Below are 27,464 nucleotides of genomic sequence, written 5' to 3'. Positions count from 1 at the left end.
ATAGACATTGTATGCCTCTATCCTGCCGTGCACCCACCTTATAGACATTGTATGCCTCTATCCTGCCCTGCACCCACCTTATAGACATTGTATGACTCTATCCTGCCGTGCACCCACCTTATAGACATTGTATGCCTCTATCCTGCCGTGCACCCACCTTATAGACATTGTATGCCTCTATCCTGCCGTGCACCCACCTTATAGACATTGTATGACTCTATCCTGCCCTGCACCCACCTTATAGACATTGTATGACTCTATCCTGCCGTGCACCCACCTTATAGACATTGTATGACTCTATCCTGCCGTGCACCCACCTTATAGACATTGTATGACTCTATCCTGCCGTGCACCCACCTTATAGACATTGTATGACTCTATCCTGCCGTGCACCCACCTTATAGACATTGTATGCCTCCATCCTGCCCTGCACCCACCTTATAGACATTGTATGCCTCTATCCTGCCGTGCACCCGCCTTATAGACATTGTATGCCTCTATCCTGCCCTGCACCCACCTTATAGACATTGTATGCCTCTATCCTGCCCTGCACCCACCTTATAGACATTGTATGACTCTATCCTGCCGTGCACCCGCCTTATAGACATTGTATGACTCTATCCTGCCGTGCACCCACCTTATAGACATTGTATGCCTCTATCCTGCCGTGCACCCACCTTATAGACATTGTATGCCTCTATCCTGCCCTGCACCCACCTTATAGACATTGTATGCCTCTATCCTGCCCTGCACCCACCTTATAGACATTGTATGCCTCTATCCTGCCCTGCACCCACCTTATAGACATTGTATGCCTCTATCCTGCCCTGCACCCACCTTATAGACATTGTATGACTCCATCCTGCCGTGCACCCACCTTATAGACATTGTATGCCTCTATCCTGCCGTGCACCCACCTTATAGACATTGTATGACTCTATCCTGCCGTGCACCCACCTTATAGACATTGTATGCCTCTATCCTGCCGTGCACCCACCTTATAGACATTGTATGCCTCTATCCTGCCCTGCACCCACCTTATAGACATTGTATGCCTCTATCCTGCCGTATACCCACCTTATAGACATTGTATGACTCTATCCTGCCGTGCACCCACCTTATAGACATTGTATGACTCTATCCTGCCGTGCACCCACCTTATAGACATTGTATGACTCTATCCTGCCGTGCACCCACCTTATAGACATTGTATGACTCTATCCTGCCGTGCACCCACCTTATAGACATTGTATGACTCTATCCTGCTGTCAAAGCAGATGTATAAGTTGCTCAGCATTTCCACCACTTGCAGAGGTGTGCACGAAGCCGAAATGGATGTAAATCCCACAATGTCTGAAAAGAATATGGTAACCTGGTGACAGAGGTAGAACATTACATGTAGCAAGAAGTGAGAAATATTCACCACTTATATATCCTGCAATAACATCCTAAATCCTCCTTCATCCCTCCCGGCCAGTGTAATTATCATAGTAAGTGGGGCCAGAACATAGTGGCTACATTTCAAAAAACAAAGTAGTTGATTATAACAATGTATATTTATTATGTTAGACCATCACTAATTGGCTTCTATGGATTACAGCTGGGGTTACCAGATCAGGCCTGCCATGTACTGTACAGTCTGTGCTGGGGTTACCAGATCAGGCCTGCCATGTACTGTACAGTCTGTGCTGGGGTTACCAGATCAGGCCTGCCATGTACTGTACAGTCTGTGCTGGGGTTACTAGATCAGGCCTGCCATGTACTGTACAGTCTGTGCTGGGGTTACTAGATCAGGCCTGCCATGTACTGTACAGTCTGTGCTGGGGTTACCAGATCAGGCCTGCCATGTACTGTACAGTCTGTGCTGGGGTTACCAGATCAGGCCTGCCATGTACTGTACAGTCTGTGCTGGGGTTACTAGATCAGGCCTGCCATGTACTGTACAGTCTGTGCTGGGGTTACCAGATCAGGCCTGCCATGTACTGTACAGTCTGTGCTGTGGTTACTAGATCAGGCCTGCCATGTACTGTACAGTATGTGCTGGGGTTACTAGATCAGGCCTGCCATGTACTGTACAGTCTGTGCTGTGGTTACCAGATCAGGCCTGCCATGTACTGTACAGTCTGTGCTGGGGTTACTAGATCAGGCCTGCCATGTACTGTACAGTCTGTGCTGGGGTTACCAGATCAGGCCTGCCATGTACTGTACAGTCTGTGCTGGGGTTACTAGATCAGGCCTGCCATGTACTGTACAGTCTGTGCTGGGGTTACCAGATCAGGCCTGCCATGTACTGTACAGTCTGTGCTGGGGTTACCAGATCAGGCCTGCCATGTACTGTACAGTATGTGCTGGGGTTACCAGATCAGGCCTGCCATGTACTGTACAGTCTGTGCTGTGGTTACCAGATCAGGCCTGCCATGTACTGTACAGTCTGTGCTGGGGTTACTAGATCAGGCCTGCCATGTACTGTACAGTCTGTGCTGGGGTTACCAGATCAGGCCTGCCATGTACTGTACAGTCTGTGCTGGGGTTACTAGATCAGGCCTGCCATGTACTGTACAGTCTGTGCTGGGGTTACCAGATCAGGCCTGCCATGTACTGTACAGTCTGTGCTGGGGTTACCAGATCAGGCCTGCCATGTACTGTACAGTATGTGCTGGGGTTACCAGATCAGGCCTGCCATGTACTGTACAGTATGTGCTGGGGTTACCAGATCAGGCCTGCCATGTACTGTACAGTATGTGCTGGGGTTACCAGATCAGGCCTTCCATGTACTGTACAGTCTGTGCTGGGGTTACCAGATCAGGCCTGCCATGTACTGTACAGTCTGTGCTGGGGTTACTAGATCAGGCCTGCCATGTACTGTACAGTATGTGCTGGGGTTACCAGATCAGGCCTGCCATGTACTGTACAGTATGTGCTGGGGTTACCAGATCAGGCCTGCCATGTACTGTACAGTCTGTGCTGGGGATACCAGGTCAGGCCTGCCATGTACTGTACAGTATGTGCTGGGGTTACTAGATCAGGCCTGCCATGTACTGTACAGTCTGTGCTGGGGTTACCAGATCAGGCCTGCCATGTACTGTACAGTCTGTGCTGTGGTTACTAGATCAGGCCTGCCATGTACTGTACAGTCTGTGCTGGGGTTACCAGATCAGGCCTGCCATGTACTGTACAGTCTGTGCTGTGGTTACCAGATCAGGCCTGCCATGTACTGTACAGTATGTGCTGGGGTTACTAGATCAGGCCTGCCATGTACTGTACAGTCTGTGCTGTGGTTACCAGATCAGGCCTGCCATGTACTGTACAGTCTGTGCTGGGGTTACTAGATCAGGCCTGCCATGTACTGTACAGTCTGTGCTGGGGTTACCAGATCAGGCCTGCCATGTACTGTACAGTCTGTGCTGGGGTTACTAGATCAGGCCTGCCATGTACTGTACAGTCTGTGCTGGGGTTACCAGATCAGGCCTGCCATGTACTGTACAGTCTGTGCTGGGGTTACCAGATCAGGCCTGCCATGTACTGTACAGTATGTGCTGGGGTTACCAGATCAGGCCTGCCATGTACTGTACAGTCTGTGCTGTGGTTACCAGATCAGGCCTGCCATGTACTGTACAGTCTGTGCTGGGGTTACTAGATCAGGCCTGCCATGTACTGTACAGTCTGTGCTGGGGTTACCAGATCAGGCCTGCCATGTACTGTACAGTCTGTGCTGGGGTTACTAGATCAGGCCTGCCATGTACTGTACAGTCTGTGCTGGGGTTACCAGATCAGGCCTGCCATGTACTGTACAGTCTGTGCTGGGGTTACCAGATCAGGCCTGCCATGTACTGTACAGTATGTGCTGGGGTTACCAGATCAGGCCTGCCATGTACTGTACAGTATGTGCTGGGGTTACCAGATCAGGCCTGCCATGTACTGTACAGTATGTGCTGGGGTTACCAGATCAGGCCTTCCATGTACTGTACAGTCTGTGCTGGGGTTACTAGATCAGGCCTGCCATGTACTGTACAGTCTGTGCTGGGGTTACTAGATCAGGCCTGCCATGTACTGTACAGTATGTGCTGGGGTTACCAGATCAGGCCTGCCATGTACTGTACAGTATGTGCTGGGGTTACCAGATCAGGCCTGCCATGTACTGTACAGTCTGTGCTGGGGATACCAGGTCAGGCCTGCCATGTACTGTACAGTATGTGCTGGGGTTACCAGATCAGGCCTGCCATGTACTGTACAGTATGTGCTGGGGTTACTAGATCAGGCCTGCCATGTACTGTACAGTCTGTGCTGGGGTTACCAGATCAGGCCTGCCATGTACTGTACAGTATGTGCTGGGGTTACCAGATCAGGCCTTCCATGTACTGTACAGTCTGTGCTGGGGTTACTAGATCAGGCCTGCCATGTACTGTACAGTCTGTGCTGGGGTTACTAGATCAGGCCTGCCATGTACTGTACAGTATGTGCTGGGGTTACCAGATCAGGCCTGCCATGTACTGTACAGTCTGTGCTGTGGTTACCAGATCAGGCCTGCCATGTACTGTACAGTATGTGCTGGGGTTACCAGATCAGGCCTGCCATGTACTGTACAGTATGTGCTGGGGTTACCAGATCAGGCCTGCCATGTACTGTACAGTATGTGCTGGGGTTACCAGATCAGGCCTGCCATGTACTGTACAGTATGTGCTGGGGTTACCAGATCAGGCCTGCCATGTACTGTACAGTATGGGCTGTGGTTACCAGATCAGGCCTGCCATGTACTGTACAGTATGTGCTGGGGTTACCAGATCAGGCCTGCCATGTACTGTACAGTATGTGCTGGGGTTACCAGATCAGGCCTGCCATGTACTGTACAGTATGTGCTGGGGTTACCAGATCAGGCCTGCCATGTACTGTACAGTATGTGCTGGGGTTACCAGATCAGGCCTGCCATGTACTGTACAGTCTGTGTTGGGGTTACCAGATCAGGCCTGCCATGTACTGTACAGTATGTGCTGGGGTTACTAGATCAGGCCTGCCATGTACTGTACAGTATGTGCTGGGGTTACTAGATCAGGCCTGCCATGTACTGTACAGTCTGTGCTGGGGTTACCAGATCAGGCCTGCCATGTACTGTACAGTCTGTGCTGGGGTTACTAGATCAGGCCTGCCATGTACTGTACAGTCTGTGCTGGGGTTACCAGATCAGGCCTGCCATGTACTGTACAGTCTGTGCTGGGGTTACCAGATCAGGCCTGCCATGTACTGTACAGTATGTGCTGGGGTTACCAGATCAGGCCTGCCATGTACTGTACAGTATGTGCTGGGGTTACCAGATCAGGCCTGCCATGTACTGTACAGTATGTGCTGGGGTTACCAGATCAGGCCTTCCATGTACTGTACAGTATGTGCTGGGGTTACCAGATCAGGCCTTCCATGTACTGTACAGTCTGTGCTGGGGTTACCAGATCAGGCCTGCCATGTACTGTACAGTCTGTGCTGGGGTTACTAGATCAGGCCTGCCATGTACTGTACAGTATGTGCTGGGGTTACCAGATCAGGCCTGCCATGTACTGTACAGTATGTGCTGGGGTTACCAGATCAGGCCTGCCATGTACTGTACAGTCTGTGCTGGGGATACCAGGTCAGGCCTGCCATGTACTGTACAGTATGTGCTGGGGTTACCAGATCAGGCCTGCCATGTACTGTACAGTATGTGCTGGGGTTACCAGATCAGGCCTGCCATGTACTGTACAGTCTGTGCTGGGGTTACCAGATCAGGCCTGCCATGTACTGTACAGTATGTGCTGGGGTTACCAGATCAGGCCTTCCATGTACTGTACAGTCTGTGCTGGGGTTACTAGATCAGGCCTGCCATGTACTGTACAGTCTGTGCTGGGGTTACTAGATCAGGCCTGCCATGTACTGTACAGTATGTGCTGGGGTTACCAGATCAGGCCTGCCATGTACTGTACAGTCTGTGCTGTGGTTACCAGATCAGGCCTGCCATGTACTGTACAGTATGTGCTGGGGTTACCAGATCAGGCCTGCCATGTACTGTACAGTATGTGCTGGGGTTACCAGATCAGGCCTGCCATGTACTGTACAGTATGTGCTGGGGTTACCAGATCAGGCCTGCCATGTACTGTACAGTATGTGCTGGGGTTACCAGATCAGGCCTGCCATGTACTGTACAGTATGGGCTGTGGTTACCAGATCAGGCCTGCCATGTACTGTACAGTATGTGCTGGGGTTACCAGATCAGGCCTGCCATGTACTGTACAGTATGTGCTGGGGTTACCAGATCAGGCCTGCCATGTACTGTACAGTATGTGCTGGGGTTACCAGATCAGGCCTGCCATGTACTGTACAGTATGTGCTGGGGTTACCAGATCAGGCCTGCCATGTACTGTACAGTCTGTGTTGGGGTTACCAGATCAGGCCTGCCATGTACTGTACAGTATGTGCTGGGGTTACTAGATCAGGCCTGCCATGTACTGTACAGTATGTGCTGGGGTTACCAGATCAGGCCTGCCATGTACTGTACAGTCTGTGCTGTGGTTACCAGATCAGGCCTGCCATGTACTGTACAGTCTGTGTTGGGGTTACCAGATCAGGCCTGCCATGTACTGTACAGTCTGTGCTGGGGTTACCAGATCAGGCCTGCCATGTACTGTACAGTCTGTGCTGTGGTTACCAGATCAGGCCTGCCATGTACTGTACAGTCTGTGTTGGGGTTACCAGATCAGGCCTGCCATGTACTGTACAGTATGTGCTGGGGTTACTAGATCAGGCCTGCCATGTACTGTACAGTATGTGCTGGGGTTACTAGATCAGGCCTGCCATGTACTGTACAGTCTGTGCTGGGGTTACCAGATCAGGCCTGCCATGTACTGTACAGTCTGTGCTGGGGTTACTAGATCAGGCCTGCCATGTACTGTACAGTCTGTGCTGGGGTTACCAGATCAGGCCTGCCATGTACTGTACAGTCTGTGCTGGGGTTACCAGATCAGGCCTGCCATGTACTGTACAGTATGTGCTGGGGTTACCAGATCAGGCCTGCCATGTACTGTACAGTATGTGCTGGGGTTACCAGATCAGGCCTGCCATGTACTGTACAGTATGTGCTGGGGTTACCAGATCAGGCCTTCCATGTACTGTACAGTCTGTGCTGGGGTTACTAGATCAGGCCTGCCATGTACTGTACAGTCTGTGCTGGGGTTACTAGATCAGGCCTGCCATGTACTGTACAGTATGTGCTGGGGTTACCAGATCAGGCCTGCCATGTACTGTACAGTATGTGCTGGGGTTACCAGATCAGGCCTGCCATGTACTGTACAGTCTGTGCTGGGGATACCAGGTCAGGCCTGCCATGTACTGTACAGTATGTGCTGGGGTTACCAGATCAGGCCTGCCATGTACTGTACAGTATGTGCTGGGGTTACTAGATCAGGCCTGCCATGTACTGTACAGTCTGTGCTGGGGTTACCAGATCAGGCCTGCCATGTACTGTACAGTATGTGCTGGGGTTACCAGATCAGGCCTTCCATGTACTGTACAGTCTGTGCTGGGGTTACTAGATCAGGCCTGCCATGTACTGTACAGTCTGTGCTGGGGTTACTAGATCAGGCCTGCCATGTACTGTACAGTATGTGCTGGGGTTACCAGATCAGGCCTGCCATGTACTGTACAGTCTGTGCTGTGGTTACCAGATCAGGCCTGCCATGTACTGTACAGTATGTGCTGGGGTTACCAGATCAGGCCTGCCATGTACTGTACAGTATGTGCTGGGGTTACCAGATCAGGCCTGCCATGTACTGTACAGTATGTGCTGGGGTTACCAGATCAGGCCTGCCATGTACTGTACAGTATGTGCTGGGGTTACCAGATCAGGCCTGCCATGTACTGTACAGTATGGGCTGTGGTTACCAGATCAGGCCTGCCATGTACTGTACAGTATGTGCTGGGGTTACCAGATCAGGCCTGCCATGTACTGTACAGTATGTGCTGGGGTTACCAGATCAGGCCTGCCATGTACTGTACAGTATGTGCTGGGGTTACCAGATCAGGCCTGCCATGTACTGTACAGTATGTGCTGGGGTTACCAGATCAGGCCTGCCATGTACTGTACAGTCTGTGTTGGGGTTACCAGATCAGGCCTGCCATGTACTGTACAGTATGTGCTGGGGTTACTAGATCAGGCCTGCCATGTACTGTACAGTATGTGCTGGGGTTACTAGATCAGGCCTGCCATGTACTGTACAGTCTGTGCTGGGGTTACCAGATCAGGCCTGCCATGTACTGTACAGTCTGTGCTGGGGTTACTAGATCAGGCCTTCCATGTACTGTACAGTATGTGCTGGGGTTACTAGATCAGACCTTCCATGTACTGTACAGTATGTGCTGGGGTTACTAGATCAGGCCTGCCATGTACTGTACAGTCTGTGCTGGGGTTACCAGATCAGGCCTGCCATGTACTGTACAGTCTGTGTTGGGGTTACCAGATCAGGCCTGCCATGTACTGTACAGTATGTGCTGGGGTTACTAGATCAGGCCTGCCATGTACTGTACAGTCTGTGCTGTGGTTACCAGATGAGGCCTGCCATGTACTGTACAGTCTGTGCTGGGGTTACTAGATCAGGCCTTCCATGTACTGTACAGTATGTGCTGGGGTTACTAGATCAGGCCTTCCATGTACTGTACAGTATGTGCTGGGGTTACTAGATCAGGCCTGCCATGTACTGTACAGTCTGTGCTGGGGTTACCAGATCAGGCCTGCCATGTACTGTACAGTCTGTGTTGGGGTTACCAGATCAGGCCTGCCATGTACTGTACAGTATGTGCTGGGGTTACTAGATCAGGCCTACCATGTACTGTACAGTCTGTGCTGTGGTTACCAGATCAGGCCTGCCATGTACTGTACAGTCTGTGCTGGGGTTACCAGATCAGGCCTGCCATGTACTGTACAGTCTGTGCTGGGGTTACTAGATCAGGCCTGCCATGTACTGTACAGTCTGTGCTGGGGTTACCAGATCAGGCCTGCCATGTACTGTACAGTCTGTGCTGTGGTTACCAGATCAGGCCTGCCATGTACTGTACAGTATGTGCTGGGGTTACCAGATCAGGCCTGCCATGTACTGTACAGTCTGTGCTGTGGTTACCAGATTAGGCCTGCCATGTACTGTACAGTCTGTGCTGTGGTTACCAGATCAGGCCTGCCATGTACTGTACAGTATGTGCTGGGGTTACCAGATCAGGCCTGCCATGTGCTGTACAGTCTGTGTTGGGGTTATCAGATCAGGCCTTCCATGTACTGTACAGTCTGTGCTGTGGTTACCAGATCAGGCCTGCCATGTACTGTACAGTCTGTGCTGTGGTTACCAGATCAGGCCTGCCATGTACTGTACAGTCTGTGCTGGGGTTACTAGATCAGGCCTGCCATGTACTGTACAGTCTGTGCTGGGGTTACCAGATCAGGCCAGCCATGTACTGTACAGTCTGTGCTGGGGTTACTAGATCAGGCCTGCCATGTACTGTACAGTATGTGCTGGGGTTACCAGATCAGGCCTGCCATGTACTGTACAGTCTGTGCTGGGGTTACCAGGTCAGGCTGCCATGTACTGTACAGTATGTGCTGGGGTTACCAGATCAGGCCTGCCATGTACTGTACAGTATGTGCTGGGGTTACCAGATCAGGCCTGCCATGTACTGTACAGTATGTGCTGGGGTTACTAGATCAGGCCTGCCATGTACTGTACAGTATGTGCTGGGGTTACCAGGTCAGGCTGCCATGTACTGTACAGTATGTGCTGGGGTTACCAGATCAGGCCTGACATGTGCTGTACAGTCTGTGCTGGGGTTACCAGATCAGGCCTGCCATGTACTGTACAGTATGTGCTGGGGTTACCAGATCAGGCCTGCCATGTACTGTACAGTTTGTGCTAGGGTTACCAGATCAGGCCTGCCATGTACTGTACAGTATGTGCTGGGGTTACCAGATCAGGCCTGCCATGTACTGTACAGTATGTGCTGGGGTTACCAGATCAGGCCTGCCATGTACTGTGCTGAGGTTACGAGATCGGGCCTGCCATGTACTGTACACTATGTGCTGGGGTTACCAGATCAGGCCTGCCATGTACTGTACAGTCTGTGCTGGGGTTACCAGATCAGGCCTGCCATGTACTGTACAGTAGGTGCTGGGGTTACCAGATCAGGCCTGCAATGTACTGTACAGTATGTGCTGGGGTTACCAGATCAGGCCTGCCATGTACTGTACAGTCTGTGCTGGGGATACCAGGACAGGCTGCCATGTACTGTACAGTCTGTGTTGGGGTTACCAGATCAGGCCTGCCATGTACTGTACAGTATGTGCTGGGGTTACTAGATCAGGCCTGCCATGTACTGTACAGTATGTGCTGGGGTTACCAGATCAGGCCTGCCATGTACTGTACAGTCTGTGCTGTGGTTACCAGATCAGGCCTGCCATGTACTGTACAGTCTGTGTTGGGGTTACCAGATCAGGCCTGCCATGTACTGTACAGTCTGTGCTGGGGTTACCAGATCAGGCCTGCCATGTACTGTACAGTCTGTGCTGTGGTTACCAGATCAGGCCTGCCATGTACTGTACAGTCTGTGTTGGGGTTACCAGATCAGGCCTGCCATGTACTGTACAGTATGTGCTGGGGTTACTAGATCAGGCCTGCCATGTACTGTACAGTATGTGCTGGGGTTACTAGATCAGGCCTGCCATGTACTGTACAGTCTGTGCTGGGGTTACCAGATCAGGCCTGCCATGTACTGTACAGTCTGTGCTGGGGTTACTAGATCAGGCCTGCCATGTACTGTACAGTCTGTGCTGGGGTTACCAGATCAGGCCTGCCATGTACTGTACAGTCTGTGCTGGGGTTACCAGATCAGGCCTGCCATGTACTGTACAGTATGTGCTGGGGTTACCAGATCAGGCCTGCCATGTACTGTACAGTATGTGCTGGGGTTACCAGATCAGGCCTGCCATGTACTGTACAGTATGTGCTGGGGTTACCAGATCAGGCCTTCCATGTACTGTACAGTCTGTGCTGGGGTTACTAGATCAGGCCTGCCATGTACTGTACAGTCTGTGCTGGGGTTACTAGATCAGGCCTGCCATGTACTGTACAGTATGTGCTGGGGTTACCAGATCAGGCCTGCCATGTACTGTACAGTATGTGCTGGGGTTACCAGATCAGGCCTGCCATGTACTGTACAGTCTGTGCTGGGGATACCAGGTCAGGCCTGCCATGTACTGTACAGTATGTGCTGGGGTTACCAGATCAGGCCTGCCATGTACTGTACAGTATGTGCTGGGGTTACTAGATCAGGCCTGCCATGTACTGTACAGTCTGTGCTGGGGTTACCAGATCAGGCCTGCCATGTACTGTACAGTATGTGCTGGGGTTACCAGATCAGGCCTTCCATGTACTGTACAGTCTGTGCTGGGGTTACTAGATCAGGCCTGCCATGTACTGTACAGTCTGTGCTGGGGTTACTAGATCAGGCCTGCCATGTACTGTACAGTATGTGCTGGGGTTACCAGATCAGGCCTGCCATGTACTGTACAGTCTGTGCTGTGGTTACCAGATCAGGCCTGCCATGTACTGTACAGTATGTGCTGGGGTTACCAGATCAGGCCTGCCATGTACTGTACAGTATGTGCTGGGGTTACCAGATCAGGCCTGCCATGTACTGTACAGTATGTGCTGGGGTTACCAGATCAGGCCTGCCATGTACTGTACAGTATGTGCTGGGGTTACCAGATCAGGCCTGCCATGTACTGTACAGTATGGGCTGTGGTTACCAGATCAGGCCTGCCATGTACTGTACAGTATGTGCTGGGGTTACCAGATCAGGCCTGCCATGTACTGTACAGTATGTGCTGGGGTTACCAGATCAGGCCTGCCATGTACTGTACAGTATGTGCTGGGGTTACCAGATCAGGCCTGCCATGTACTGTACAGTATGTGCTGGGGTTACCAGATCAGGCCTGCCATGTACTGTACAGTCTGTGTTGGGGTTACCAGATCAGGCCTGCCATGTACTGTACAGTATGTGCTGGGGTTACTAGATCAGGCCTGCCATGTACTGTACAGTATGTGCTGGGGTTACTAGATCAGGCCTGCCATGTACTGTACAGTCTGTGCTGGGGTTACCAGATCAGGCCTGCCATGTACTGTACAGTCTGTGCTGGGGTTACTAGATCAGGCCTGCCATGTACTGTACAGTCTGTGCTGGGGTTACCAGATCAGGCCTGCCATGTACTGTACAGTCTGTGCTGGGGTTACCAGATCAGGCCTGCCATGTACTGTACAGTCTGTGCTGGGGTTACCAGATCAGGCCTGCCATGTACTGTACAGTCTGTGCTGTGGTTACCAGATCAGGCCTGCCATGTACTGTACAGTCTGTGCTGTGGTTACCAGATCAGGCCTGCCATGTACTGTACAGTCTGTGCTGTGGTTACCAGATTAGGCCTGCCATGTACTGTACAGTCTGTGCTGGGGTTACTAGATCAGGCCTGCCATGTACTGTACAGTCTGTGCTGGGGTTACTAGATCAGGCCTTCCATGTACTGTACAGTATGTGCTGGGGTTACTAGATCAGACCTTCCATGTACTGTACAGTATGTGCTGGGGTTACTAGATCAGGCCTGCCATGTACTGTACAGTCTGTGCTGGGGTTACCAGATCAGGCCTGCCATGTACTGTACAGTCTGTGTTGGGGTTACCAGATCAGGCCTGCCATGTACTGTACAGTATGTGCTGGGGTTACTAGATCAGGCCTGCCATGTACTGTACAGTCTGTGCTGTGGTTACCAGATGAGGCCTGCCATGTACTGTACAGTCTGTGCTGGGGTTACTAGATCAGGCCTTCCATGTACTGTACAGTATGTGCTGGGGTTACTAGATCAGGCCTTCCATGTACTGTACAGTATGTGCTGGGGTTACTAGATCAGGCCTGCCATGTACTGTACAGTCTGTGCTGGGGTTACCAGATCAGGCCTGCCATGTACTGTACAGTCTGTGTTGGGGTTACCAGATCAGGCCTGCCATGTACTGTACAGTATGTGCTGGGGTTACTAGATCAGGCCTACCATGTACTGTACAGTCTGTGCTGTGGTTACCAGATCAGGCCTGCCATGTACTGTACAGTCTGTGCTGGGGTTACCAGATCAGGCCTGCCATGTACTGTACAGTCTGTGCTGGGGTTACTAGATCAGGCCTGCCATGTACTGTACAGTCTGTGCTGGGGTTACCAGATCAGGCCTGCCATGTACTGTACAGTCTGTGCTGTGGTTACCAGATCAGGCCTGCCATGTACTGTACAGTATGTGCTGGGGTTACCAGATCAGGCCTGCCATGTACTGTACAGTCTGTGCTGTGGTTACCAGATTAGGCCTGCCATGTACTGTACAGTCTGTGCTGTGGTTACCAGATCAGGCCTGCCATGTACTGTACAGTATGTGCTGGGGTTACCAGATCAGGCCTGCCATGTGCTGTACAGTCTGTGTTGGGGTTATCAGATCAGGCCTTCCATGTACTGTACAGTCTGTGCTGTGGTTACCAGATCAGGCCTGCCATGTACTGTACAGTCTGTGCTGTGGTTACCAGATCAGGCCTGCCATGTACTGTACAGTCTGTGCTGGGGTTACTAGATCAGGCCTGCCATGTACTGTACAGTCTGTGCTGGGGTTACCAGATCAGGCCAGCCATGTACTGTACAGTCTGTGCTGGGGTTACTAGATCAGGCCTGCCATGTACTGTACAGTATGTGCTGGGGTTACCAGATCAGGCCTGCCATGTACTGTACAGTCTGTGCTGGGGTTACCAGGTCAGGCTGCCATGTACTGTACAGTATGTGCTGGGGTTACCAGATCAGGCCTGCCATGTACTGTACAGTATGTGCTGGGGTTACCAGATCAGGCCTGCCATGTACTGTACAGTATGTGCTGGGGTTACTAGATCAGGCCTGCCATGTACTGTACAGTATGTGCTGGGGTTACCAGGTCAGGCTGCCATGTACTGTACAGTATGTGCTGGGGTTACCAGATCAGGCCTGACATGTGCTGTACAGTCTGTGCTGGGGTTACCAGATCAGGCCTGCCATGTACTGTACAGTATGTGCTGGGGTTACCAGATCAGGCCTGCCATGTACTGTACAGTTTGTGCTAGGGTTACCAGATCAGGCCTGCCATGTACTGTACAGTATGTGCTGGGGTTACCAGATCAGGCCTGCCATGTACTGTACAGTATGTGCTGGGGTTACCAGATCAGGCCTGCCATGTACTGTGCTGAGGTTACGAGATCGGGCCTGCCATGTACTGTACACTATGTGCTGGGGTTACCAGATCAGGCCTGCCATGTACTGTACAGTCTGTGCTGGGGTTACCAGATCAGGCCTGCCATGTACTGTACAGTAGGTGCTGGGGTTACCAGATCAGGCCTGCAATGTACTGTACAGTATGTGCTGGGGTTACCAGATCAGGCCTGCCATGTACTGTACAGTCTGTGCTGGGGATACCAGGACAGGCTGCCATGTACTGTACAGTCTGTGCTGGGGTTACCAGATCAGGCCTGCCATGTGCTGTACAGTCTGTGCTGGGGTTACCAGATCAGGCCTGCCATGTACTGTACAGTATGTGCTGGGGTTACCAGATCAGGCCTGCCATGTGCTGTACAGTCTGTGCCGGGGTTACCAGATCAGGCCTGCCATGTACTGTACAGTATGTGCTGGGGTTACCAGATCAGGCCTGCCATGTGCTGTACAGTCTGTGCTGGGGTTACCAGATCAGGCCTGCCATGTACTGTACAGTCTGTGCTGGGGTTACCAGATCAGGCCTGCCATGTACTGTACAGTATGTTTCAGACCTGTCTGGTTTTATGTTTCTCATCTGCTGACCTTGGGTTTAGCCCATCTCTAAGGTCTTTCTATACCATGTTGTGGCCGAGGTTACTAGGTAAAGATCGTGACATATTGCCCCAGGCTTTTGTTTTTCCATATTGGCATGGAATGGCACAGGGCCATAGTTGCATTCTCTGCCCATAAGCAGGGCATTGTTGACTTACCTCACAGCTTGGTGCTTGAGGCAGCTGCCACATTGTTCTTACCCTTGAACCAGCCTTCCTGACTTTATATACAAACCTACCTGAGTATCTGTACACCTATCTAGCTTTATCTGTACACCTACCTGACTATCTGTACACCTACCTGACTATCTGTAAACCTACCTGACTATCTGTAAACCTACCTGACTATCTGTACACCAACCTATCTGTACACCTACCTATCTGTACACCTATCTAGCTTTATCTGTACACCTATCAATCTGTAAACCTACCTATCTGTACACCTATCTGGCTTTATCTGTACACCTACCTGACTATCTGTACACCTACCTATCTGTACACCTACCTATCTGTACACCTATCTAGCTTTATCTGTAAACCTACCTATCTGTACACCTATCTATCTGTACACCTACCTGACTATCTGTACACCTACCTATCTGTACACCTATCTGGCTTTATCTGTACACCTACCTGACTATCTGTACACCTACCTATCTGTACACCTACCTATCTGTACACCTACCTGAGTATCTGTACACCTACCTATCTGTACACCTATCTGACTTTATCTGTACACCTACCTGACTATCTGTACACCTACCTATCTGTACACCTACCTGACTATCTGTACACCTACCTATCTGTACACCTACCTGACTATCTGTACACCTACCTATCTGTACACCTACCTGACTATCTGTACACCTACCTGACTATCTGTACACCTACCTATCTGTACACCTACCTGACTATCTGTACACCTACCTGACTATCTGTACACCTACCTGACTATCTGTACACCTACCTATCTGTACACCTACCTGACTATCTGTACACCTACCTATCTGTACACCTACCTGACTATCTGTACACCTACCTATCTGTACACCTACCTGACTATCTGTACACCTACCTATCTGTACACCTATCTGGCTTTATCTGTACACCTACCTGACTATCTGTACACCTACCTATCTGTACACCTACCTATCTGTACACCTACCTGACTATCTGTACACCTACCTATGTATACACCTATCTGGCTTTATCTGTACACCTACCTGACTATCTGTACACTTACCTGACTATCTGTACACCTACCTATCTGTACACCTACCTGACTATCTGTACACCTACCTATCTGTACACCTACCTGACTATCTGTACACCTACCTATCTGTACACCTACCTGACTATCTGTACACCTACCTATCTGTACACCTACCTGACTATCTGTACACCTACCTATCTGTACACCTACCTGACTATCTGTACACCTACCTATCTGTACACCTACCTGACTATCTGTACACCTACCTATCTGTACACCTACCTGACTATCTGTACACCTACCTATCTGTACACCTACCTGACTATCTGTACACCTACCTATCTGTACACCTACCTGACTATCTGTACACCTACCTATCTGTATGCCCACCTGACTATCTGTACACCTACCTATCTGTACACCTACCTATCTGTACACCTACCTATCTGTACACCTACCTATCTGTACACCTACCTATCTGTACACCTACCTGACTATCTGTACACCTACCTATCTGTACACCTACCTATGTATACACCTACCTGACTATCTGTACACTTACCTGACTTTGGCCCTCATTCAGAGCCGTACGCTCTGAGCAGAGCGCACGCTCTGAATGAGGGCCGTCCTCCATAACTATGGAGCGTCCTCCTGGATGCTCGTATAGCTGTGGGTCACCACCCTCAGCCTATACGAGCGTGCATTGTGATGTCCGCGATGGTCATGACCATCGCGACCATCGAAACTGTGAGCCGGAGCCTGCGGTTGAAGTTTTCAACCGCAAGGCCCGGAGTGATTTTGGCTCTATCAGAGCCAAAATCACTCCCACTGACATCACTAGTGATGTCAGTGGGCCGGCTTCTGACGGTAGGCGTTCCCTTGGGAACGCCCCCGTCAGGGAGGCACGCCCCCGGCACGCCCACCAAAGGGGGCGTGCTGTCAATCAACATCGACAGCACGCCCCCTTTGATCAGACACAACGAGCGAAGGACTTTCCTTCACTCGTCGCGTCTGGCGCATGCGCACGACGGAGCTCCCTCCGTCGTGCGCATGCTCAGTGCAGACCATTGACCCACTGGCGAGCGGACAGCCGCTTGCGAGTGGGTCTGAATCAGGGCCTTTATCTGTACACCTACCTATCTGTACACCTACCTGACTATCTGTACACCTACCTGACTATCTGTACACCTACCTATCTGTACACCTACCTGACTATCTGTACACCTACCTATCTGTACACCTACCTGACTATCTGTACACCTACCTATCTGTACACCTACCTGACTATCTGTACACCTACCTATCTGTACACCTACCTGACTATCTGTACACCTACCTGACTATCTGTACACCTACCTATCTGTACACCTACCTATCTGTACACCTACCTGACTATCTGTACACCTACCTATCTGTACACCTACCTGACTATCTGTACACCTACCTATCTGTACACCTACCTGACTATCTGAAAACCTACCTGACTATCTGTACACCTACCTGACTATCTGTACACCTACCTATCTGTACACCTACCTGACTATCTGTACACCTACCTATCTGTACACCTACCTGACTATCTGTACACCTACCTGACTATCTGTACACCTACCTATCTGTACACCTACCTGACTATCTGTACACCTACCTATCTGTACACCTACCTGACTGACTATCTGTACACCTACCTGACTATCTGTACACCTACCTATCTGTACACCTACCTATCTGTACACCTACCTATCTGTACACCTACCTATCTGTACACCTACCTGACTATCTGTACACCTACCTATCTGTACACCTACCTGACTATCTGTACACCTACCTGACTATCTGTACACCTGACTATCTGTACACCTACCTATCTGTACACCTACCTGACTATCTGTACACCTACCTATCTGTACACCTACCTGACTATCTGTAAACCTATCTAGCTTTATCTGTACACCTACCTGCCTGACTATCTGTACACCTACCTATCTGTACACCTACCTGACTATCTGTACACCTACCTATCTGTACACCTACCTGACTATCTGTACACCTACCTATCTGTACACCTACCTGACTATCTGTACACCTACCTATCTGTACACCTACCTGACTATCTGTAAACCTACCTGACTATCTGTACACCTACCTGACTATCTGTAAACCTATCTAGCTTTATCTGTACACCTACCTATCTGTACACCTACCTGACTGACTATCTGTACACCTACCTGACTATCTGTACACCTACCTATCTGTACACCTACCTATCTGTACACCTACCTATCTGTACACCTACCTGACTATCTGTACACCTACCTATCTGTACACCTACCTGACTATCTGTAAACCTACCTGACTATCTGTACACCTACCTGACTATCTGTAAACCTATCTAGCTTTATCTGTACACCTACCTGCCTGACTATCTGTACACCTACCTATCTGTACACCTACCTGACTATCTGTACACCTACCTGACTATCTGTACACATACCTGACTATCTGTACACCTACCTATCTGTACACCTACCTATCTGTACACCTACCTATCTGTACACCTACCTGACTATCTGTACACCTACCTATCTGTACACCTACCTGACTATCTGTACACCTACCTGACTATCTGTACACCTGACTATCTGTACACCTACCTATCTGTACACCTACCTATCTGTACACCTACCTGACTATCTGTAAACCTATCTAGCTTTATCTGTACACCTACCTGCCTGACTATCTGTACACCTACCTATCTGTACACCTACCTATCTGTACACCTACCTATCTGTACACCTACCTATCTGTACACCTACCTATCTGTACACCTACCTATCTGTACACCTACCTGACTATCTGTACACCTATCTAGCTTTATCTGTACACCTACCTGCCTGACTATCTGTACACCTACCTATCTGTACACCTACCTGACTATCTGTACACCTACCTATCTGTACACCTACCTATCTGTACACCTACCTGACTATCTGTACACCTACCTATCTGTACACCTATCTGACTTTATCTGTACACCTACCTGACTATCTGTACACCTACCTGACTATCTGTACACCTATCTGGCTTTATCTGTACACCTACCTGACTATCTGTACACCTATCTGGCTTTATCTGTACACCTACCTATCTGTACACCTACCTATCTGTACACCTATCTGGCTTTACATGTACACCTACCTACCTGTACACCTACCTGACTATCTGTACACATATCTGGCTTTAGCTGTACACCTACCTACCTACCTGTACACCTACCTGACTATCTGTACACCTACCTGACTATCTGTACACCTACCTACCTATCTGTACACCTACCTGACTATCTGTACACCTACCTACCTATCTGTACACCTACCTGGTCGTAGCTTTCAGCCTCCACGTGTTTGTGCTTCCTCAGCTGCTTGGCTACAGATTTCGGCAGCATCTGGTGGAGCAGGTCCTCGGCCAGGCGCCTCTCCTTCTTTAGGTCTTCCGTCCTCTCTCTGAGGCTCCTGGCATAGTTCTGTATCCACTCGGTCATCTGCTGGAATGAGACTAGGACAATTGGGTAAATGAGACAGGACACGCTCAGGAGAGTCACCTTCAGGCTGAGAGTGGACAAGGTGTCTTTAGCCTTATTGCTGAGTTTCAGACGCCCTTCCCAATATAAACATTCCTGTACGGAGACCAGGCCGCCGGCCAGGGCTGAGGGCTCCATCCATGAAGTGTTGGCAGTTAATGGTGTTAAAGAATATATGTCTCTGTGTGGGGTTAGATATACCGATATATTCTTATTATCCTTCCAACACTTATACAGCGTATCGGATGCGTACACGGCGCAGTTCAGCTTGATGAGGACTTGGTACAGTAACGGCTGAAGGCCAGCAGAAGACAGAGGAATAGAATTACTCATGTAATGTAGGTCCTCGGTGGCTCTTATCAGAAGATGCAGGGACACCACATCCGTCCATTCTGCCTTTTTCTTTATTATATTGAGATTTTCTAATGGGATAGTAACTGTGTCTAATATCTCAGTTATTATGATAGATAATAAATAGCCAAAGTCAGCTTCCATCATAGCCTCACACTGTAATGCAATGCTGTCTATAAATACTGCACAGGTATGACGGATATCAGGCGTGTCCATACATGTCCAGTTCTGATGGTGTGATTCCCGCATCTCGTTGCAGAATAAGCGTACGTTGTGTAACAATAGGGCCCGTCTGTGGCTGGAGTTTAGGTTATCCCAACAGCAGAACTTCCTCTGGTCTTGGAGGAATTGGACGAGCCTCATGGCGGTGAGACCAGAGCACGATGAAATGGCGCTAAGTGCGGCCTCCGCGTTCCTCCACTCTGTGACGCAGTCATGTAAGTCAATAGAGACCGAGCCAAGGAGCGTGAGCAGGGAAACCAAACAGGCCGCAAGGATCCTCCTGAGCGTCCGGCTGCTCCCGCACCTGCACGGTGGCGTCCAGCTGTTATAGAGAAAGAGATAATAACCTGTGGTGTCGTCTCTACGCAGGAACTGAGCTCACTGCTGACCTGGAGAGACGGGAACACTTATTCAACAGTTATTAGGGACCTCCCTGAAGACGGGGACCGGACTATATACACTGTGTGACACGTCCTTATTTATACTCCTACTACAAAACAACAACTTTTACATTTCTAACATTGTCAATGAGAAAAGAAAGAAAAATCGGCGCATTTTAATCTGTGCTGGGACACCAGAAATATCAAACAGGAAATAAATGATATAAATTTAATAGGCTGAATATCAGCACAAATTATCACATAAATACATAAAGAGTTGATCAGACTCTATTGAAGACAAACATAAACAGTGTTCTATAGACAGGAAGGGGCAGCGGGGAAGGGGGTGGTTAGGGTTATGCGGCCGGCAGTATTTCATACCCATTCCGTTACATCTGCCCCCCCTGCAGTACAGCACAGTGTTACCAAGATGTACAGTTACTGGCTCTATCTTACTCTATTCCCAAATCTAATCTCTGTGCTCATGTTACATCTGCCCCCCTGCAGTACAGCACGGTGTTACCAAGATGTACAGTTACTGGCTCTATTTTACTCTATTCCCAAATCTAATCTCTGTGCTCATGTTACATCTGCCCCCCTGCAGTACAGCACAGTGTTACCAAGATGTACAGTTACTGGCTCTATATTACTCTATTCCCAAATCTAATCTCTGTGCACATGTTACATCTGCCCCCCTGCAGTATAGCACGGTGTTACCAAGATGTACAGTTACTGGCTCTATGTTACTCTATTCCCAAATCTAATCTCTGTGCACGTTACATCTGCCCCCCTGCAGTACAGCACGGTGTTACCAAGATGTACAGTTACTGGCTCTATGTTACTCTATTCCCAAATCTAATCTCTGTGCACGTTACATCTGCCCCCCTGCAGTACAGCACGGTGTTACCAAGATGTACAGTTACTGGCTCTATGTTACTCTATTCCCAAATCTAATCTCTGTGCACGTTACATCTGCCCCCCTGCAGTACAGCACGGTGTTACCAAGATGTACAGTTACTGGCTCTATGTTACTCTATTCCCAAATCTAATCTCTGTGCACGTTACATCTGCCCCCCTGCAGTACAGCACGGTGTTACCAAGATGTACAGTTACTGGCTCTATGTTACTCTATTCCCAAATCTAATCTCTGTGCACGTTACATCTGCCCCCCTGCAGTACAGCACGGTGTTACCAAGATGTACAGTTACTGGCTCTATCTTACTCTATTCCCAAATCTAATCTCTGTGCTCATGTTACATCTGCCCCCCCTGCAGTACAGCACGGTGTTACCAAGATGTACAGTTACTGGCTCTATCTTACTCTATTCCCAAATCTAATCTCTGTGCTCATGTTACATCTGCCCCCCCTGCAGTACAGCACGGTGTTACCAAGATGTACAGTTACTGGCTCTATGTTACTCTATTCCCAAATCTAATCTCTGTGCTCATGTTACATCTGCCCCCTTGCAGTACAGCACGGTGTTACCAAGATGTACAGTTACTGGCTCTATGTTACTCTATTCCCAAATCTAATCTCTGTGCACATGTTACATCTGCCCCCCTGCAGTACAGCACGGTGTTACCAAGATGTACAGTTACTGGCTCTATGTTACTCTATTCCCAAATCTAATCTCTGTGCTCATGTTACATCTGCCCCCCCTGCAGTACAGCACAGTGTTACCAAGATGTACAGTTACTGGCTCTATGTTACTCTATTCCCAAATCTAATCTCTGTGCTCATGTTACATCTGCCCCCCTGCAGTACAGCACGGTGTTACCAAGATGTACAGTTACTGGCTCTATGTTACTCTATTCCCAAATCTAATCTCTGTGCACATGTTACATCTGCCCCCCTGCAGTACAGCACGGTGTTACCAAGATGTACAGTTACTGGCTCTATCTTACTCTATTCCCAAATCTAATCTCTGTGCCCATGTTACATCTGCCCCCCTGCAGTACAGCACGGTGTTACCAAGATGTACAGTTACTGGCTCTATGTTACTCTATTCCCAAATCTAATCTCTGTGCTCATGTTACATCTGCCCCCCTGCAGTACAGCACGGTGTTACCAAGATGTACAGTTACTGGCTCTATTTTACTCTATTCCCAAATCTAATCTCTGTGCCCAGGTTACATCTGCCCCCCTGCAGTACAGCACGGTGTTACCAAGATGTACAGTTACTGGCTCTATCTTACTCTATTCCCAAATCTAATCTCTGTGCCCAGGTTACATCTGCCCCCCTGCAGTACAGCACAGTGTTACCAAGATGTACAGTTACTGGCTCTATCTTACTCTATTCCCAAATCTAATCTCTGTGCTCATGTTACATCTGCCCCCCTGCAGTACAGCACGGTGTTACCAAGATGTACAGTTACTGGCTCTATGTTACTCTATTCCCAAATCTAATCTCTGTGCTCATGTTACATCTGCCCCCTTGCAGTACAGCACGGTGTTACCAAGATGTACAGTTACTGGCTCTATGTTACTCTATTCCCAAATCTAATCTCTGTGCACATGTTACATCTGCCCCCCTGCAGTACAGCACGGTGTTACCAAGATGTACAGTTACTGGCTCTATGTTACTCTATTCCCAAATCTAATCTCTGTGCACATGTTACATCTGCCCCCCCTGCAGTACAGCACGGTGTTACCAAGATGTACAGTTACTGGCTCTATCTTACTCTATTCCCAAATCTAATCTCTGTGTTCATGTTACATCTGCCCCCCTGCAGTACAGCACGGTGTTACCAAGATGTACAGTTACTGGCTCTATCTTACTCTATTCCCAAATCTAATCTCTGTGCCCATGTTACATCTGCCCCCCTGCAGTACAGCACGGTGTTACCAAGATGTACAGTTACTGGCTCTATCTTACTCTATTCCCAAATCTAATCTCTGTGCACATGTTACATCTGCCCCCCCTGCAGTACAGCACGGTGTTACCAAGATGTACAGTTACTGGCTCTATCTTACTCTATTCCCAAATCTAATCTCTGTGCCCATGTTACATCTGCCCCCCTGCAGTACAGCACGGTGTTACCAAGATGTACAGTTACTGGCTCTATGTTACTCTATTCCCAAATCTAATCTCTGTGCTCATGTTACATCTGCCCCCTTGCAGTACAGCACGGTGTTACCAAGATGTACAGTTACTGGCTCTATTTTACTCTATTCCCAAATCTAATCTCTGTGCCCAGGTTACATCTGCCCCCCTGCAGTACAGCACAGTGTTACCAAGATGTACAGTTACTGGCTCTATGTTACTCTATTCCCAAATCTAATCTCTGTGCTCATGTTACATCTGCCCCCCTGCAGTACAGCACGGTGTTACCAAGATGTACAGTTACTGGCTCTATGTTACTCTATTCCCAAATCTAATCTCTGTGCACATGTTACATCTGCCCCCCTGCAGTACAGCACGGTGTTACCAAGATGTACAGTTACTGGCTCTATGTTACTCTATTCCCAAATCTAATCTCTGTGCTCATGTTACATCTGCCCCCCCTGCAGTACAGCACGGTGTTACCAAGATGTACAGTTACTGGCTCTATGTTACTCTATTCCCAAATCTAATCTCTGTGCACATGTTACATCTGCCCCCCCTGCAGTACAGCACGGTGTTACCAAGATGTACAGTTACTGGCTCTATCTTACTCTATTCCTAAATCTAATCTCTGTGCTCATGTTACATCTGTCCCCCTGCAGTACAGCATGGTGTTACCAAGATGTACAGTTACTGGCGCTATCTAACTCTATTCCCAAATCTAATCTCTGTGCACATGTTACATCTGCCCCCCTGCAGTACAGCACGGTGTTACCAAGATGTACAGTTACTGGCTCTGTTACTCTATTCCCAAATCTAATCTCTGTGCACATGTTACATCTGCCCCCCTGCAGTACAGCACGGTGTTACCAAGATGTACAGTTACTGGCTCTATTTTACTCTATTCCCAAATCTAATCTCTGTGCACATGTTACATCTGCCCCCCCTGCAGTACAGCACGGTGTTACCAAGATGTACAGTTACTTGCTCTATGTTACTCTATTCCCAAATCTAATCTCTGTGCACATGTTACATCTGCCCCCCTGCAGTACAGCACGGTGTTACCAAGATGTACAGTTACTGGCTCTATGTTACTCTATTCCCAAATCTAATCTCTGTGCACATGTTACATCTGCCCCCCTGCAGTATAGCACGGTGTTACCAAGATGTACAGTTACTGGCTCTATGTTACTCTATTCCCAAATCTAATCTCTGTGCACATGTTACATCTGCCCCCCTGCAGTACAGCACGGTGTTACCAAGATGTACAGTTACTGGCTCTATATTACTCTATTCCCAAATCTAATCTCTGTGCACATGTTACATCTGCCCCCCTGCAGTATAGCACGGTGTTACCAAGATGTACAGTTACTGGCTCTATGTTACTCTATTCCCAAATCTAATCTCTGTGCACATGTTACATCTGCCCCCCTGCAGTATAGCACGGTGTCACCAAGATGTACAGTTACTGGCTCTATGTTACTCTATTCCCAAATCTAATCTCTGTGCTCATGTTACATCTGCCCCCCTGCAGTACAGCACGGTGTTACCAAGATGTACAGTTACTGGCTCTATGTTACTCTATTCCCAAATCTAATCTCTGTGCACATGTTACATCTGCCCCCCTGCAGTACAGCACGGTGTTACCAAGATGTACAGTTACTGGCTCTATGTTACTCTATTCCCAAATCTAATCTCTGTGCTCATGTTACATCTGCCCCCCTGCAGTACAGCACAGTGTTACCAAGATGTACAGTTACTGGCTCTATCTTACTCTATTCCCAAATCTAATCTCTGTGCTCATGTTACATCTGCCCCCCTGCAGTACAGCACGGTGTTACCAAGATGTACAGTTACTGGCTCTATGTTACTCTATTCCCAAATCTAATCTCTGTGCACATGTTACATCTGCCCCCCCTGCAGTACAGCACGGTGTTACCAAGATGTACAGTTACTGGCTCTATCTTACTCTATTCCCAAATCTAATCTCTGTGCTCATGTTACATCTGCCCCCCTGCAGTACAGCACGGTGTTACCAAGATGTACAGTTACTGGCTCTATGTTACACTATTCCCAAATCTAATCTCTGTGCACATGTTACATCTGCCCCCCTGCAGTACAGCACGGTGTTACCAAGATGTACAGTTACTGGCTCTATCTTACTCTATTCCCAAATCTAATCTCTGTGCTCATGTTACATCTGCCCCCCTGCAGTACAGCACGGTGTTACCAAGATGTACAGTTACTGGCTCTATGTTACTGTATTCCCAAATCTAATCTCTGTGCACATGTTACATCTGCCCCCCTGCAGTACAGCACGGTGTTACCAAGATGTACAGTTACTGGCTCTATGTTACTCTATTCCCAAATCTAATCTCTGTGCTCATGTTACATCTGCCCCCCTGCAGTACAGCACGGTGTTACCAAGATGTACAGTTACTGGCTCTATATTACTCTATTCCCAAATCTAATCTCTGTGCTCATGTTACATCTGCCCCCCCTGCAGTACAGCACGGTGTTACCAAGATGTACAGTTACTGGCTCTATATTACTCTATTCCCAAATCTAATCTCTGTGCTCATGTTACATCTGCCCCCCTGCAGTACAGCACGGTGTTACCAAGATGTACAGTTACTGGCTCTATGTTACTCTATTCCCAAATCTAATCTCTGTGCTCATGTTACATCTGCCCCCCTGCAGTACAGCACGGTGTTACCAAGATGTACAGTTACTGGCTCTATATTACTCTATTCCCAAATCTAATCTCTGTGCTCATGTTACATCTGCCCCCCTGCAGTACAGCACGGTGTTACCAAGATGTACAGTTACTGGCTCTATGTTACTCTATTCCCAAATCTAATCTCTGTGCACATGTTACATCTGCCCCCCCTGCAGTACAGCACGGTGTTACCAAGATGTACAGTTACTGGCTCTATATTACTCTATTCCCAAATCTAATCTCTGTGCTCATGTTACATCTGCCCCCCTGCAGTACAGCACGGTGTTACCAAGATGTACAGTTACTGGCTCTATCTTACTCTATTCCCAAATCTAATCTCTGTGCTCATGTTACATCTGCCCCCCTGCAGTACAGCACAGTGTTACCAAGATGTACAGTTACTGGCTCTATGTTACTCTATTCCCAAATCTAATCTCTGTGCACATGTTACATCTGCCCCCCTGCAGTACAGCACGGTGTTACCAAGATGTACAGTTACTGGCTCTATATTACTCTATTCCCAAATCTAATCTCTGTGCTCATGTTACATCTGCCCCCCTGCAGTACAGCACGGTGTTACCAAGATGTACAGTTACTGGCTCTATCTTACTCTATTCCCAAATCTAATCTCTGTGCTCATGTTACATCTGCCCCCCTGCAGTACAGCACAGTGTTACCAAGATGTACAGTTACTGGCTCTATGTTACTCTATTCCCAAATCTAATCTCTGTGCACATGTTACATCTGCCCCCCTGCAGTACAGCACGGTGTTACCAAGATGTACAGTTACTGGCTCTATATTACTCTATTCCCAAATCTAATCTCTGTGCTCATGTTACATCTGCCCCCCTGCAGTACAGCACGGTGTTACCAAGATGTACAGTTACTTGCTCTATGTTACTCTATTCCCAAATCTAATCTCTGTGCCCATGTTACATCTGCCCCCTGCAGTACAGCACGGTGTTACCAAGATGTACAGTTACTGGCTCTATCTTACTCTACTCCCAAATCTAATCTCTGTGCCCATGTTACATCTGCCCCCCTGCA

General features: G+C 49.0%; 1 protein-coding gene across 1 annotated transcript in view; it reads right to left on the bottom strand.

Annotated features, from left to right (window-relative positions):
* LOC148477748 (uncharacterized) overlaps positions 1–20,597 on the bottom strand; it is a gene marked incomplete at its 5' end in the record, with an annotated part of 130,673 nt that extends 110,076 nt beyond the window's left edge. Inside the window, 2 exons of the mRNA XM_088456252.1 lie at positions 1,238–1,372; positions 19,499–20,597. Of these exons, the coding sequence (XP_088312378.1) occupies positions 1,238–1,372; positions 19,499–20,597 (1,234 nt within the window). The remainder of the gene's footprint in view (positions 1–1,237; positions 1,373–19,498) is intronic.
* Positions 20,598–27,464: the final 6,867 nt, after the last annotated feature.

Source organism: Taudactylus pleione, unplaced genomic scaffold, assembly GCF_031769625.1.
Source record: "Taudactylus pleione unplaced genomic scaffold, aTauple2 ptg000693l, whole genome shotgun sequence".
Lineage (NCBI taxonomy): Eukaryota > Metazoa > Chordata > Amphibia > Anura > Myobatrachidae > Taudactylus > Taudactylus pleione.
The sequence above is the reverse complement of the archived record's forward strand: the minus strand, read 5'-3'. Positions and strand labels throughout refer to the sequence as shown.